Genomic DNA, 16,883 nt, shown 5'->3' on the forward strand with positions numbered 1-16,883 from the left:
GCGCCTGGAGCCGGACAGGAGCCGGCGCCCCTCGGCCCGCGCCCCGCGCCGCCGCAAACATGGGGGCCTGCCTAGGCGCCTGCTCCCTGCTCAGCTGCGTGAGTCCTGACCCCGGTGCCCGCTCGCGCCGCCTGCCCCTTCTTCGGGCTCGCACTTTTGTCCTATCTTCTTCCTCCAAATAGTTTCTTCTTTTTCCTTCCTCCAAACTTGTCTTTCTGGGCCCGCACCCCGCCTCCTCGCTCCTCGGGTACCCCGGCTCATCGAGACCCCCCACCCCCATCCCGGGCCCGCGGGCCTCGGAGACGGCTGGTGTCCGGCGATCAGGTCACCGCGGGGGAAGGGGTGGGGCGCCCCGGGGCGGGAGGAAGGGAGTGCCCTGGGCGGGCGCCCCTCCAGGGAACTGGGGAGACTGAGGCCCAGAGCCCGGGGCGGGGATGGGCGCTGCAGCCCCAGCTAGCCCAACTAGGAGCCGTCCTGGCCGTGCGCCTCTCGTCTGCCTCCCCGACGCTCTCTTTGTGTGCCTGCAGGTCCCTGCCCCTCTCCGCCGGTGTCCTCTGTCTGTGTGTCAGTCAGGCTGTCTGTCCCTGCCCGTCTGCCTCGTTTGTCCCTTTGTATGTGTCTGATATCTATCCGTTCGTTCGTCCGACTGTCTTTGTCCGTCCGAAGCCTCTTAACATCTGTCATTGTCTGTCTTTACGGTTCCGAGTCTCTCTGCCCGCCAGGGTCTGTCTGCCCGTCCGGTCTGTTAGTCTCTCTGTGCCTTGTCCCTGCTTTTCAGTCTGGCTCAGGCCAGACTCCTGGGCACTTTTCCAGTGAACCCCAGACCTTTCCCTCCTAGGCCCCAGGGCCGAAGTGGGGGGTGGGGAGGAAGACCCTCTCTGCCTTTCTAAGCCGATCTTGAGCGAGCTTGAGTCCGTCTTGCCGGGTACCGCCAACACCGGCCCGACTCTGGGTGCGGACACCCAGGAACCGAGGGAGGTGGGGTCTGGGGGGAGGGACTACCTGGTCATCTGCTCGGGGACCCGGGGAGCAGCCAGCCCGGGTAGGCGCTGCTGCCGGCAGAGGGGAGGAGCGTCAGCCAGACCCCGGCGGGGAGGCCCCTTCTCCTTTTCCCAGGCCCCTTTCCTTTCCCTCTTCCCTTCATTAAATCTGAGGTTCATTCAGGCAGCCCCCTCCCCCTCTGCCCTACACAAAGAGGAGCCAGAGGAAGGGGGAGGGGGTTCTGGTGGCTGCTGAATCCCAGACTTAACTTTCCTTTGTCCCCGATGTGTGTGAATGATAGGATGGGGTGTAGGGGCCCACAGCTGGGGATCTAGAGAGATGTACTTTACAGCTATTTTCTGAGAAGGGTATCTGCACCGAGAGGCCATAGACGGGGTCCCTGGACCCTTGTCCCCTCTGGGCCTCCATGTCCCCACATGTGAGAGAGAGAGAGTGTGTGTGTGTGTGTGTGTGTGTGTGTGTGTGCAGGAGCTGATTCCTGAGATCTCTTCCTGCCCTTGTGAGGGTGTGTGTGTGTTGAGATCTCTTCCTGCCCTTGTCCCCTCTGGGCCTCCATGTCCCCACATGTGAGTGTGTGTGTGTTTGTGTGCAGGAGCTGATTCCTGAGATCTCTTCCTGCCCTTGTTCCCTCTGGGCCTCCATGTCCCCATATGTGAGGTGTGTGTGTGTGTGTGTGTGTGTGTGTGTGTGCAGGAGCTGATTCCTGAGATCTCTTCCTGCCCTTGTCCCCTCTGGGCCTCCATGTCCCCATATGTGAGGATGTGTGTGTGTGTGTGTGTGTGTGTGCAGGAGCTGATTCCTGAGATCTCTTCCTGCCCGGTGACACCAAGTTTTGAGTTGGAGCTCTGGCCAGAAAGGGTTTGCTTCCTGGTTGGGGAGGGAGAGTTTCCTTGGAGTTGACTAGAATTCCTTCTGGCTGGGCTAGCCTGGGGGTGGGGGAGGTTGTTGAAAGGAGACCTGCCATTTCCTGGTACCTCTGTTTCTCCATCTGCCTCCCTCAAGATTTAAAAGTGCCCCACCTTGTTCTTGGCATATAGTAAGCTCTCCAAGCAGGAGCTATTGTTATTATCATTTTTAAAAGGTGGGTGGAGAATTCCCTCTGGAACCAATTGCTGGACTCCGAGTCTGGCTCCTGCAATGCTGAATCAGAAGGCACCAGACAGGCCTGCGCCAACCCATGGGTTATAGATGAGGAAGCTGCAGCCTAGAGAGGTTAGCCGACTTGCTTAAGGTTTGCACAGCAGAAGGAGGAAGATCTGCACAGTCAGGATTAATATCTGATCCCTAGTCTAGGCTTCTGCCCACATCTTCCCTCCCTTCATATTCTGGGTGCTGAGGGGCAGGGTTGGCCCAGAGTAGAATCGGGAGGTTCGGGAGGTTGCAGGTATCTAATGTCTGCAAGGGACCTGCCCCTCCTGTTAAGAGCCTCCCCTTGGCATTCTGACCTCTGATGTTTACCGGGTACTTACTGCATGCCAAGTGGTGTGCTGAGCCCTTCACCCGTGCCATCTGATTACCCACCCACCCCACCCCCACCATGACAGAGTTAACTTATTTTGCAAATTGTGATACTGATGATAGCCACCATTGACTGGGTCCTTACTGTAGGCCCGGAACTCAGAGCCCAGTGGTGTAGTGAGCATTTTGTATATATCCTTTCATTTAGTCCTCACAGCGACCCCAGTGAGGAAGTTAATATTATTCACAGCTGAGAAAGCTGGATTCAGAGAGGGAAGACAATTTCCCCACAGCCACACAGTATTAAGTGGTGCTGTTGGGTGCTGTTGGGTAACCAGTAGCAATGTTTCAATGGACACTTGCCTGAGAGGACTGAAGTTCTAATGAGGGAGTTGCCAGGCATCTTTAGGGGGAACATTTTGGCATACGTGGCTCCCCTTGGTCAGATGCAAATCTGTCACAGCAAGTAGGGAATGCAAGTGGCTGTCTCTTTTATTAAAAAAAAAAAAAGTTTTATTTATTTATCTATTTTTGGCTCTGCTGGGGCTTCATTGCTGTGTGGACTTTTCTCTAGTTGCAGAGAGCGAGGCTACTCTCTAGTCACCGTGTGAGGGCTTCTGATTGTGGTGGCTTCTCTTGTAGAGCTTGGGTTCTAGGCAAGCGGGCTTCAGTAGTTGGAGCTCAGTAGTTGCAGCTCACAGGCTCTTGAGCACTGGCTCAGTAGTTTTGGCACGTGGGCTTCGTTGCTCCGTGGCATGTGGAATCTTCTCCGACCAGGAATCAAACCCGGGTCCCCTTCATTGGCAGGTGGATTCTTATCCACTGCACAACCAGGGAAATCCACAAGTTGCTCTCTTGGTTACTGTTTGTGCTGGACTGAAGGTGAGTCCTGGCCGGGAGGAGATAAGATAGACCCACTAGGGATGGGAGTCACCAAGCAGGTCAGCACAGGGCGAGTTGGACAGTCAGCAGATACTTAGGGATGGTCTACAGGCGAGGGAGTGTGAAAGGTGTTCGCATCAGACAGATTGGTCTGGGTCCTGGCTTGGTCTGTTCTCAGCTGTGTGACTGAGAACCTCTCCCTTGTCTGAAAAGTGGAGAGAACTGTGGTACCAACTCTCAGCATGTCGGGAGGGTTCTGTGGGACTTAGCCTGAAGCTGGTGTGTAAGCTGCTCTGTAAGCTCCCGCCAGTGGTAAAGCACTGGATACCACATTTGAGGAAGTGGGGAAGCTGCTAAAACCCATGGCTGTCTGATGGGCTCCAAGCTGCTTCACTGCCCTGCCTGGAAGCCCATTTTATAGCTGAGGAAACTGAGTCCCACAAGGGTGAAAAGAGACTTGTCTAAGGTCATCCTGCCAACTGGAGGCAGGGACACGACAGGGCCCTCTCCTCTTCACACTGCGTCGGGGAGAGAAGTGTGCTTGAAGTAGTCTTGGGCTGCCCTCTTGGGTGGCTCAGCCAGTTCGGGGGTGCCACGGAAACTTTCAGCTTATTAGACGCTCAGGCCCAGGGTTTCCTGAGTTCTGAGTTCTCCTTTCTGAGAATCTGGCTGGGGCTATGAGTCTACTAGTCTAAGTTCTGGTGCTTTTCCATTGCTGCCTTTCCCCTGCGTGCATCTGGGGAGGGGTGTGTTGTAATCTGAGTGTAGGAATGGTGTAATAGTCTACCTTGGCCTTTCACTTTGCATCCCAAGCATAGCCTGTGTTGCTGTCAATCTAGGGATTTTCATCTTTCCTGTTTCTGTACCATTCCATGGGGTTAGTAGTCACCACTGTCCGCTGGTGTGGGGCAAAGAGGTCATTTGCGGTTTCTTAATATTCTGATAAGCTCATGCAACTTAAAGCTTTGTGCCTATTTTAGTTTTTTCTCTTAAAGTTTTTCTTTTTTTAATAATAAAATCAACCTTATTGGGGTATAATTTGCATTTAACTATATTTAGTTTCCCAGGGACGGCAGAGCCTGGTGGGCTGCCGTCTATGAGGTTGCACAGAGTCGGACATGACTGAGTTGACTTAGCAGCAGCAGCAGTTTCATATACCTATTTAAGTGTTACCAACACATCAGCAGAAAGATCCCTCTTAAGGGAGTACCATGGTGCAGTGATGGGCATTTAGTTAATTTCAGCTTTCCCCTATTGTTTTCCTCGTGTGAACAGTGTCACTGTGCGTGTGCGTGTGTCTGCTTTTACTCCATGGGCTGGTATTTGTGTAGGAAGAAGTTGTGGTTGGAGTGATCCCCAGAGGTGGGGAGTGGAGATTAGGATGTATGAACAACTGCAAGGATGCTCCAGAAGCAGCCAGGGTGGGAGGAAGGGGCTGTGTGTATTTCTGTCTCCCAGACCTGGTCTCTCTGGTTACCAGCCAGGTCTTTGGAAACCTGAGATTTCAGGTATCAGAAATACCTGGATTTTGATCTCTAAGAACCGAGTAAATTGAAAGGCCACACTCCCTGACTGCAGTGTGGCAGCTTTTCTTGTGTCTCAAATGTCTCAGATGGAAATGGTAACAAGCCAGAGCCGGGCCTTGAGCTGGGTACTTGGGTACTTGGTTCCTGAGATCAGTGCCTGTTGTTGGTCAGCTGCTCAGTAATGTCTGACTCTTTGTGACCCCATGGACTGCAGCACACCAGGCTTCCCTGTCCTTCACCATCTCCCAGAGCTTGCTCAAATTCATATCCATCGAGTCGGTGATGCCATCCAGCCATGACATCCTCTGTTGTCCCTTCTCCTCCTGCCTTCAATCTTTCCCAGCATCAGGGTCTTTTCCAATGAGTTGGCTCTTTGCATCAGGTGGCCAAAGTATTGGAGCTTCAGCTTCAGTGTCAGTCCTTCCAATGAATATTCGGGACTGATTTCCTTTAGGAGTGACTGGTGGGATCTCCTTGCAGTGCAAGGGACTCCGAAGTCTTCCCTAACACCACAGTTCAAAAGCATCAATTCTTCAGCACTCAGCCTTCTTTATGGTCCAACTTTCACATCCGTACATTATTACTAGAAAAACCATAGCTTTGACTATATGGACCTTTGTTGGCAAAGTAATGTCTCTGCTTTTTAACCCCATGAACAGTGCCTGTTGGCCTCCCTTGGTTTTCTTGGGCACTGGAGGGATTGTTTTCATCACTGGGGTGTTTTGAAATTAAACGATACTGCCATCCATGACTTAGCAGACCCTGGTGCAGACAGACTTGATCTCAAATCCCAGCTCCTCAGCTTACTTGTGACGTGACCTTGGTTGTGTCATCTCCCTAAGTTTCAGTTTCCCATTTGTAAATGGGGGTTACAGCATACTTCATAGTGTCAGTGAGGCTTAATCTAGACAAAGTGCTCACCAGTGTCTGGGACAGAGTAGCTCATCATAAAGGGAAGCCATCACTATTCTTACTGCCATCCATTTGCTGTGTGATTTCTGGCAAGTCTATTAACCTCTCTGATCTCAGAATGCTCTTTAAGGTTTATAAAAACTATTTCTGGCATTTGCTTATTTTCACCCCCCCCCCCTCGCCCCCCGCCCAAATAGCCATGGATAGGAGTCAGGGCTCTGGGCAGCGTTTGCAAGATACAACCCGAAATTGATGGATGGGTGGATTGTTATGATTTGGACCCTGAGGGAGAATTCCATTCTGCAGGCATTTCATTTAACATCCATGCTGTGCTTGGCTTTGTGGATGAGAGAGATAGGTTACAAGGAGCATTCCCAGGGGCCTTTCCAGTCTAAGGGGAGAGGAGGGAGGAGTCAGGAAGGCAGCTGCACCACAAGCAGAGTGTGCGGTACCCCTGTGACCAGTCCAGAAAGCAGGGGACAGGGTCTCAGAGGAGCAAGGGACCCTTTCAGCCTCTCTCTGCAAAGCTGGTCACTCAGTAGAAGGCTGTTCTGGTCCCTCTCCACTTTGGGAGGTGGTGCCCAATGGCCATGGAGGCCCGTTGCTCATAGGAAGAACACCAGGGTCCTGTACGTGGCTGCCAGGCCCCAGCAGCCTGGCCCACCTTACCACCCACTTGCTCTTGAAGCTTTGGCCACAAGGCCTTCTTTGCTTCCTCCAACACTCAGCTCCTGCCCACCCCCAGGGCCACTGCAGGCTCTCTTCCTTTTGTCTGGAACACTTTCTTCATCTTGGCCAGGAGAGCGAGTCCTCACTGTTCAGCTCAGCTTGAATGGCACCCCTTCAGGGCAGTGACTCGCCACCTCCCGTCTAAACGAGGCCCCCGTCGGTCACTCTCATGGCAGCACTTACCCTGACAGGTGTAAGAATGTGGTGAGTCTCTTTCCTGCCCTCAAAAACTCCAGGAGGGTGGAACCTGTGTCTCTTGCCCTCCTGACTCTCACATACCTGAGTGAGGAGTCAGAGCTGTTTAGAGGAAGAGAAACAGTGACCCACAGACATCTGGATGTGGGCCCGTTTCCTCCAAGGCTGGGCTGTGGAACTGGCTTCTGTGGGGTGAGGCTACAACTACGAATGGAGTGGCATCACCAGCCCCTAAGCGATTTCAGCCAACCCCCGGAAGGGAGGGGCTGACGGAGGGCAGAGGCGCCTGAGACAGAAGGGGTTGGACGCCTCTGCTGTCCAAACTGGTGCAGCACCAGGCCGGGAAGCCCACCCTCTCATATTCTTCATTCTGTTCATTCAGCAGATGTTGAGTGATCAGCGCCTGCTGTTTCTTGAGGTCTTAACATATGTCTGGTACCATGCCAGACACTTTACACTCGTTCAACAGATAGTCCCTGAACTCCCGATGATGTGTCAGGCCTGGTTCCCATTTCTGGCACCTCCACGGTGAACAAACGGACAAACCCCCCTGCCCTGGTGGAGCTCACACGTTAACAATGAGAGGCAGGCACCGTGGGTCAACTGTGAAGCCAGTCAGGTGGTTGTCTAAGTCCTATGGAGAAAAATAAAGCAGGGAAGGAGGACAGGGAGCCTGAGGGAGGTTAAATTTAAAATCCTGATTTTATTCTTAAGACTGCCATGTGAGAACCAGGTACCCTTCTGATTTCCATTTTATGAAAGGGGAAACTGAGGTTAAGAGAGGGTAAGTGAACTGTGTAAGGTTACATGGCTAGCTAGCGACAGGATTGGCCTTTTAGATTTTCTTTTTCCACTCTGCTTCATCTGAAATAAGAAACAGTGTGACCTCAGCTCTCTCTCTGGGAAGCCACAGTAACCCCTGAGGATAGATCTAGGTTTGAATCTGCATTCTGTTGCTTGCTGGCTGTGCGTCCTTGGGCAAGCTAGCCTCTTCCAGCCCTGGTCTCCTTGGCCTCTCCCTTGGGCTTGAGAGTTAAATGGTGTGACATCTGGGGAATAGGTATCCCTCCGTGGCATGGCACGGGAGGGCTCTACATAGGTTTGGAGATACTGACCAGGCGGCAGGCAGTGGGCCCCAGGAGGATGCTGCATGCTCGGGCGGGGAAGAGGAGAGGAGGCAGAGAGTAAGGGCCGACCCCGCCCTCCCCGCAGGCGTCCTGCCTCTGTGGCTCTGCCCCCTGCATCCTCTGCAGCTGCTGCCCCTGTAGCCACGACTCCACGCTGAGCCGCCTCTTCTTCACGGTCTTCCTCTTCCTCGGGGTGCTGGTGTGTGTCATCATGCTGAGTCCTGGTGTGGAGAGCCAGCTCTACAAGGTGAGCCGCCTGCGGGACCTGGCCTTTGGTGAAGGCTCAGCTACCAGAGGGCCCAGCTGATCAAGAGGCGGGCAGGACAGGGAGGGTTTGGAGCGAATCACAAATGGAAACCAGGGGACCACTGAGGATGAAACCCTCTCCATGTTCCCCAAAGCCCACCTCCCGCTTAGCACCATTTGCACATCCCACCCCCGCCCTGGCACCATCCGTGGTTGTTAGCCCGTCTGCCCATAAAGGAACACGACTACCTTGTCAATTACTAGGGAACCTGGAGACACGCTTTAGCCAGACACCCTGTTTTCAGGAAACACCAGTTTGATGTTTGGTGGAACATGTTAACCTTGAGCCCATGGTGCACCTGCTTATAAACAAGCCAAAAAGTTAAAAAAAAAAAAAAGAGAGATGGGCAGGAGTGTCCAGCACACTGATGATCCAAGCTTGACATTAGGGCGGTTGTTTCTTCACATTGGGAGGAGGGTTTGATCCTCCTCATTTCTCATAAGCCATGGTCCCCTTGGGGAGTCTCATGAATCATTATTGCTCCCGCTCCAGACAGTGGCCCAGGGCAGTCTCTTCCCACTTCGATGCATAAGACCAGTTTTGAGGGTCTTGTCTTTCCTTCATCTCAGTGTTTCATAGTCCGTGGCACAATGAGGCCAGAGGTTCTGACACGCTAGTGTGCACGGAGGCATGAATCCCCTGGGGAGTGTGCTAGAAATGCAGAATCTCAGACTCTACCTCAGAGACTCTAGTTCCGTAGGAGAGGGGACCCCAGCGGATTCTGATGTAACTGGTGGGTGGAGAGCGCTTTGGAAAATCCTGCCTTGGACAGTGTGGTGTAGTCCTGGGGTTGTGAGATGATAGTAGGGAAATTAACAAGATCTAACTGGACGTCTGTCCCTGGGGGGCTCACTCACAGGACTTGAGGCAGAGGTGGGTGGGAATGGAGATGGGTGGTGGATGGAGGTGGGAGGCACAGACTGCCGTCCAGCCCAGGCCTCCTGGGAGAACCTCTTGGCTGGCGTGGGGAGGCCTGGGCAGCATCACCCTGGGTTCGGGGTGGGGTGGGGTGTTCCAGCTGCCCTGTCTGTCTCCACAGCTGCCCTGGGTGTGTAATGAGGGGACCGGATCCCATGTCGTCTTGCAGGGCCACATCGACTGTGGCTCCCTGCTTGGCCACCGCGCCGTCTACCGCATGTGCTTCGCCATGGCGGCCTTCTTCTTCCTTTTCTCTTTGCTCATGGTCTGCGTGCGCAGCAGTCGAGACCCCAGGGCTGCCATCCAGAACGGGTGAGGAGGGGCCCTACCCGAGGCCCTCCCGCAGTGGATTTCCCCATCCTCTGCCTGTCTCCGGCATCTCCAGACCCTACCTTCAGGCTCAGGAGCTGCGGAAGCCAGGAGGACGCAGCTCAGAGATCAGTTCATTGAGCAGTACCCACTTCTCAGATGAGGAAATAAAGCCCAGGAAAGACAACAGCATGCCTATGGTCACACAGCAATTTAGTGGCACAGTTGGGGCTAGAACCTGGGTGGCCATCCTCGCCCCTAATTGGTCCTTCCCTCTGCCCCTTGGGACTTTTTTTAAGGCCAGGACAGACTCTCTGTTCCCATTAGACCATTGGAAAGTCCCTGCCATCTCTCCCAGTACCTGTTCTGTGGGGGTGGGATTCTGGGGGGCCAGCTTTTCCTCTCCCCCTACTCAGCTGTCTAGTCTGACCTACCCATTTCCCCACCATAGGTTTTGGTTCTTTAAGTTCCTGATTTTTGTGGGCATCACCGTGGGCGCCTTCTACATTCCTGATGGCTCCTTCTCTAACAGTAGGTGGCCTTGGTGGGGGGGATGGGGGCTACCAAGAGGAAAAAACACTGGTGGGTGCTGCTGTTTGCACCCGGGAGACAGGTCTCTGCTCCTTGGCCACGTGGCCTCCGGGGGTTAAGGGGACCTGCCTTGATACCCAACCTGTACCCTGCCACAAGGCATCTCTGTGTGTGGCCTGGGGCTCCCTGAAGGAGGGGACATCAATACAGGATGTGGCATGAATGACTGTTGAATGTATGAAAGTGAGTGTGAGAAGAGACCATGGAGGGTGCCTGCCCCAGGCTGCTGCCCCACGGCTGGACCCACTTCTTCCCTCCCCTCTCCCCACCCAGTCTGGTTCTACTTCGGTGTCGTGGGCTCCTTCATCTTCCTCCTCATCCAGCTGCTGCTGCTCATCGACTTTGCGCACTCCTGGAACCAGCGGTGGCTGTGCAAGGCCGAGGAGTGTGACTCCCGCGCCTGGTACGCAGGTCAGTGCTACCCCGTGGCCTCGTGCAGGGGCTGGGCTAACTGAGGAGGGGGGTCCCTGACGGACGGCGGCCTGGAGGGCATCTCAGGCTGCCTCCTGCCTTAGCACCGGAACTGAGCCGTCCGTGGCAGATGGAGAGAAGGGTATGTGTGGGCAGGGCGGTTGAGGTGGGTCAGGCCCCTGGAGGGGCCCGGTGGAGCAGGCCCTGCAGAATTGACCACACCCAGCCAGACCAAACTTCAAATGACCCCTGGTTATTGAATCCCCAGTAGCAGAATGGGTCCCTTTTCAGATTGATTTTCTGAATCAGTCGAGAAGAAAGGCTCACCACTTGGGATTGGCTTGGTTGTCACACCTCCCTGATCACCATGCATCTAGTTCACTCTGAAAGACTGTTCTCTATTCATTGTCTTTATATTTATGGTGAGCTTATTTGCGGCACGTGAATCATTTTAGTTCAGGGTGGGGCGGGAGCTCACAAAGGCTGGGTGCGGACGGAAGTTTGGCAGACACTCCTTGGAGGAATCTGGGGCCCGAGACCAGATGACTGCCCGATGAGGGATGGGGGTCCTTGTGCATCCAGACCCACCTGCTGCTGCCCCTCCCTCCCAGGCCTCTTCTTCTTCACCCTCCTCTTCTACGCGCTGTCTGTCACGGCCGTGGCGCTGCTGTTCGTCTATTACACCCAGCCCGGTGCCTGCTATGAGGGCAAGGTTTTCATTGGCCTCAACCTCACCCTTTGTGTCTGCGTCTCCATAGTTGCTGTTCTGCCCAAGATCCAGGTGAGAGCCCTGCCTGTCTCTGCCCAACCTGAAACCAGGCCCCTCGGTGTGTGGGACTCCTTGTAGGAAACTTGGGGGCTGGGGGCCAGGTCTTTCCATCTCTCTCTCTCCCAGAGACTTGGGCCAAGAGTGTGGGCTCCCAGGTCAGCCTCTCTGGGTTAGTCTCAGCTCTTGCATTTACATGCTGGCCGTCTTTGGGAAAATGCCTTAACCACCCTGTGCCTCTCTCATCTCAGATGTTAAATGGGGACAATAACACTTTTTGGAGTTATTCTCAAGATGGAGACCATGTTTGTGAACACAGAACAGTGCCTGGCCTATTGATAGCCATCAGACATTGGCTATTGTTTTCATTATTCCAATGTTATCAGTTTTTATGCAAATCAGGAGAATATTAGGAAAGGTCACTTAAGTGGCGATTCCTAGACACCTCAAGAAGTGGTGTTAGAAGGTGCAGTTCCACAGTTTCCAGTCCCAGACTATCTGGGATAATGGGTGGGGGCTGCCAAGGCAATCTTTTGTTCTTCAGAAAGGAGGCCTTCTGAGTCCAGTGGTATTTCATCTTGGGATATCAACCCATCAGTGGTTTTAGAGGTAGCTTAGATAGTCTTTGAGGGTCCTCAGCAGAAAGGTTGGGACCCTTCCTTTGGGCCAGAGCTTCCTTTTGCCAGCAAGAAATTAGAAGCCCAGAGAGGGTGATGCCTTTGTTCCAGGTCATGCAGCAATCAGTATTCATTCAGCACATACCTCTTGGGATCCACTGTGTGCCAGGCACTCTTCTAGATGTTGGGGATACAGTAAGAGGAGGAATAATAATAGCCGACAGTTAACAGCATCCATTATGTCATTTAGTCCTTGCACCATCACCATCCCCACTTTCCAGATGAGGAAACAGAGGCTTAAAGGAAGGATACCTTGCCTAAGGTCACATGGCTAGTAAGGGGTGGAGCTGGGATTTGAACCCAGGCAGATAGGCTCCAGAGCCTGTGCTCTTAATCATAGAGTTCAGATTCATATTTTCAAGTATGTGTGGTGGGAACTGGGAAAGAACAAGCCAGGTGAGGAAATGAAGCTAGGTGAGATAACTTTGGGTAGTAAGTGCCATGTAAAAAAATAAATAGAATGTGGGCTGAAAGGGAGGTGAGCTGGCAGGGCCAGGGGCTTCTGCAGTCAGGGTTTTCAGGGCCTTCTGGGGGGTCCTGTTTAAGCAGAAGCTTAAATCCTAAAGAGGGGCTGCCCGTGCAGAGATATGAGGGAGGAGCCTGTTGGGAAGAGGGCATGGTGAGTGCAAAGGCCCTGAGGTTGGAGAGGACTTGGCAGAGGCTGAGACAGAGAGGTGGCCACCGTGGCTGAGGAGTAGTCGGCAGGGAGGAGGTGGCGGGGACAGGGCAGGGGGAGTGGGTGGTCAGGTGAGGATGAAGGTGGGGTAGAGGGAGGAGAGCTTTAACTCCAGTGTGAAGAGATGCCGCCCTTGAAGGGTTTTCTCGGCGGGGGAACGAGTCGGGTCATCTGTTAAGAGAAAAAATTAGGGCTTAACCTTTGGGTGGGCAAGGTTAGGCAGTGGGTGGCCCAGATGGTATGTTCTCCCAAAGGGTATGGGGTGGGATGGCCCCAGGTGGTGGGGGTTTCTGAGGCCCCCCTGGTTGGGTGTGAGTGGGCTAGGTGGGAGTGGGGTGGGGTGTACCAGGTTCGGCAGGAGTCACACTGATGGACCGCTCTCGCCAGGATGCCCAGCCCAACTCAGGTCTGCTGCAGGCCTCGGTCATCACGCTCTACACCATGTTTGTCACCTGGCTGGCCTTATCCAATGTCCCTGGTGAGTAGAGGCCTGGGTTCCGGGAGGCCTGGTCTTCTTCCTAGGCTGGGGACCTTCAAAGATGTCAGGGACACCCCAGCCTCTGCCCGTTCCAAGACTCAGTCCTTCTGGGAGGTGGTGGGACCCTATCTGTTCCCGGCGCTGCCTCTGTTGTTTTGTCTAAGTGCTATCGCTGGGACTTGGATGGTTGGTTGTGTGTCTGTCTGTCCATCTGAGCCCATCCTCTGGGCTCCCTGGCTGCTCAGACCTGGCCTGCGGTGGGCTGAGGGTGACCGTGCTCCCATCCCCAGACCAGAAATGCAACCCTCACCTGCTGACCCACTTTGGAAACGGGACGGTCCTGGCAGGCCCCGAGGGCTATGAGACCCACTGGTGGGACGCGCCGAGCATCGTGGGTCTCGTCGTCTTCATCCTGTGCACCGTCTTCATCAGGTAAGCGGAAGGTGGGGGTAGGGACTGGTCTCTGGGAAGGACTCATGATTGGGAGCCCTGAACCACAAGTGAGGGGAGGGTGTGGGAGCCAGGACACCAAGCTCATCAGGGGGTGCTTTCTCAATTTGATGGAATGGGCTGCAATCCAGGTCTTCATTCACTTTTTTCAAGATATGCGTTGGGTCCTCAAAATTGTATATGTGTCTCAAACTATTCAGTATAGTTAAAAATGTCAAGACCTCATTATAGAAAAGCAATGATAAAAAATCATCACTGTTATTTTATTATGAAGAGGAGGCAATAGGTAACCCTACTTACTTAAAATGAATAAAAGGAAACCAAATGTAACAGCAGGTGAGCATTATTGTGAACACTATTAATGAATATAATACCTGTGATGAGCCTTTGCAATACTAGATTCTCAACTCATGCTTATTGAAATGGCAGATAAACAATCAGAATAACAGGGGCTGTTATTTGAGGCACAGTGCTACGGGTTCACAGCGATATTCCATTTAATCCTCTCACCACCCCTGTAAGGGAGGTACTGTTATCTCTGATTTTATAGACAAGGAATCAGAGGCTCAGAGAGGTTAAGTGTCTTGCCCAAGGTCACACAGGAAGTAGGGGTAGAGTTGAGAGTCAAGGCAACTTGTTAATTCCACAGCTGAGGGCCTAACCACCAGGCCACCGGCTCCCAAGGCTCGGGGACCCTGGTGCCCAGGGTCACTGTGACCAGTGCCGAGGTGTGTGAGGCCCCCTGGAGCTGCTCAGTTGCTCAGCTTGGTGGTGATGGCCCGACAGCTGTACCCACACTCTCCCCCCTCCTCCCACAGTCTGCGCTCCTCGGACCACCGGCAGGTGAACAGCCTGATGCAGACGGAGGAGTGCCCGCCCGTGCTGGACACCACGCAGCAGCAGCAGCAGGTGGTGGTCTCCGAGGGCCGGGCCTTTGACAACGAGCAGGACGGTGTCACCTACAGCTACTCCTTCTTCCACTTGTGCCTGGTGCTCGCCTCTGTCCACATCATGATGACGCTTACCAACTGGTACAGGTGCGTGGACGGAGCCTCAGCGCCCACGGTGTGTGAGCCGCGTCCCTTCCCCTCCAGCCCCGTGCTGGGGCTTTCCTGGTGCCTCTCGAGACTTGGGTGGGGAGGTGTTCTCTAGGACCCTTCAGGGAGCCTGCCCCATCTCTGCCTCACTTTCCCTGTCAGTGCCCCATCTGCTCAGTAGCTAGTACCTTCGCTGAGGGCCTGAGAAGTGGGGCTCATGGGAGGTGAGGCTGGGTCTGGGCAGGGCAGACCAAGTTTGCAGATCAGGTGCAGTGTTTGGGGTTGTGGGACCACATTTGGGATTAAGTCACAGGGTCAAAAACAGGGGTCATGAAGTTGAGAGTTGGGACTGGAGCCATATGAAGTCACAGATTTGGTCATTTGGTTAACATTGGAGTTTCAAGGCCAGAAAGCCAGCACTGAAGCAGTCAAGTCAAAGAGCGAAGATAAGAGTAACAAGGTCAGAGGCCAGGACTCTGGGGACAGGGCCAAGGGTCAGAATTGAGGTCAGAGATACCAGAACTATGGTCATAAACTCAGGTTTGGGATTATGAGATTGAGGTTCAGAGTCAAGACTAAAGTCAGGTGCTTCAGGGTCCCAAAATCAGAGACCAGGAACAAGGTCACAGAATCAGGATCACAAGGTTAGTGACCAGAGTCAGGTCACAATATTACATCTAGGACTAGGGTCAGGGTTGTAACTGAGGTCAGGATCAGGTCTACAGTACAAGGTCAAAAACTGTATTTAGGGTCTTAAGGCCTGAAGCTGATGCTCCAATTCTTTGGCCACCTGATGCGAAGAGCCTACTCATTGGAAAAGACCCTGATCCTGGGAAAGACTGAAGGCAAAAGGAAAAGGGGGCTGCAGAGGATGAGATGGGTAGACAGCATCACCGACTCAACGGACATGAGTTTGAGCAAACTCTGGGAGATAGTAGAGGACAGAGGAGGCCTGGCATGCTGCGATCCATGGGTTTGTAGAGTCAGACTTAGCAACTTAACGGCAACCACAACAAGGCCAAGTGTCAAATATATCAGAGATAGGACTAGAGCTACAGGGTAAGAACCAGAGGTGAAGTCAGGGGTCACAACTGGATCCTAAGGTTGGGGCCAGGCTCACTGGGATGATGGTGTGTTCCAGACCCGGTGAGACCCGGAAGATGATCAGCACGTGGACCGCCGTGTGGGTGAAGATCTGTGCCAGCTGGACGGGGCTACTCCTCTATCTGTGGACCCTGGTAGCCCCCCTCCTCCTGCCCAACCGCGACTTCAGCTGAGGCAGCCCCCTGCAGCCGGTCCAACCTGGTGCCTCGGGGCTCGTGACAGCAGGCCGAGCCCCCGCCCCACCTCCAGGGCTTGCCCCTGAGCTGGGCCCCTCTGTTCTTAGTGCCTTCAGGGAGGATGAGCATCAGATTCCCCCCCTGCCACTGCCCCCAGCTCCCCACTCCAGAGCCGCCTCCTCCTTCCCCTTGCCCCTACTTGCCCACACTCACCCTCTTGTGAAACAAGGGCCCCTTGTTCTAAGGCTCCCCAGGAGAGGGTCTTGAAGGAGAGAAATACTGAGAGCCGCTCAGAGCGGAAGTGCTCACTGCGAGGGGGTGCCCAGCACTGAGGCCCCGATCTTCCTGACCACGCACCCCAGGACGGCCCACCCCCTTCCTGGACTCCGTGCCTTACTGAGTCTCTCAGACTCTGCCAATAAAGAAGCCAGCACGTGTGCCTCCCATGTCTGTGCCCCTTCCCCCTCAACAGGGGCCCCTTCCTGATTGGGGACCACTCTGGCAGCTGGGAACAACGTCAGGGCCGAGGGGGCTGAGGGGCCAGACCATGGGGGACCTCAAAGGTCAGACAGAAGGCTCCTGGCTCTGCATCTGGGTCATGGAGAGCCTGAGGGTGGGGGCTATAAAGGAACGAGGGGCTTTGGGAAAAGGGAACCTTAGGGGGTCAGAAAAGGGGACCCTGGAGCAGTGTTAAGTGATGAGGCCAGAGTCAAGATGGGAGGGGTGGGTCCTGTGGGTGGCTGAGAGGCTGGTCTTTGCCTCTCATCTTACCAGCGCCCACCCTGAGGTCTTCCAGGGTCTGCTGAAGCACTAGTCATCACGCTCCACTTCTTTCTGCTGTAGACTTGACACCTGCTCTGGGCCCCAGGGTGCAGTGGGGAAGAGTATGTTCTCTGACATTGGCCAAGCTGGCCTGGATCCGCTAAACTGCAAAAGTCATGGGGCTTCTGTGGGCTTGGGCAAGTCATTCCCCTGTAGGCCCTGGCTCCTCATTCAGCAGATGGAAAAGGCGGCTGTCAGGCTCAGAGGAAAGAGCCTGCTCATCTCTAAAGGCACACGGCCAAGTGCAGGGGGATGAAGAAGCTCCTGGCTGGGGGCCCCTGAGTCTGGTTCTTGCCCTTGTGATGTCCATCGCCAGGTCATTGGCCCCTT

General features: G+C 54.3%; 1 protein-coding gene across 1 annotated transcript; it reads left to right on the forward strand.

Moving 5' to 3' along the window:
• Nucleotides 1–16: 16 nt before the first annotated feature.
• SERINC2 (serine incorporator 2) lies at nucleotides 17–16,177 on the forward strand. The gene is made up of 10 exons (XM_020882762.2): nucleotides 17–98; nucleotides 7,917–8,078; nucleotides 9,178–9,368; nucleotides 9,817–9,896; nucleotides 10,230–10,367; nucleotides 10,979–11,148; nucleotides 12,874–12,964; nucleotides 13,255–13,396; nucleotides 14,233–14,451; nucleotides 15,593–16,177. The coding sequence occupies exons 1-10, from the start codon at nucleotides 60–62 to the stop codon at nucleotides 15,726–15,728; spliced, it is 1,368 nt and encodes a 455-aa protein (XP_020738421.2). The 5' UTR covers nucleotides 17–59; the 3' UTR covers nucleotides 15,729–16,177.
• The last annotated feature ends 706 nt before the right edge of the window (nucleotides 16,178–16,883 follow it).

The sequence above is a fragment of the Odocoileus virginianus genome, chromosome 30 (assembly GCF_023699985.2).
Source record: "Odocoileus virginianus isolate 20LAN1187 ecotype Illinois chromosome 30, Ovbor_1.2, whole genome shotgun sequence".
Lineage (NCBI taxonomy): Eukaryota > Metazoa > Chordata > Mammalia > Artiodactyla > Cervidae > Odocoileus > Odocoileus virginianus.

Bases quoted from the DNA above. Each gene is read 5' to 3' on its own strand.
- SERINC2 (XM_020882762.2), top strand. From the start codon at position 60: ATGGGGGCCTGCCTAGGCGCCTGCTCCCTGCTCAGCTGC. The intron at 10,368-10,978 runs GTCAGTGCTACC...CCTCCCTCCCAG, and splicing joins CTCCCGCGCCTGGTACGCAG to GCCTCTTCTTCTTCACCCTC. The intron at 12,965-13,254 runs GTGAGTAGAGGC...TCCCATCCCCAG, and splicing joins GGCCTTATCCAATGTCCCTG to ACCAGAAATGCAACCCTCAC.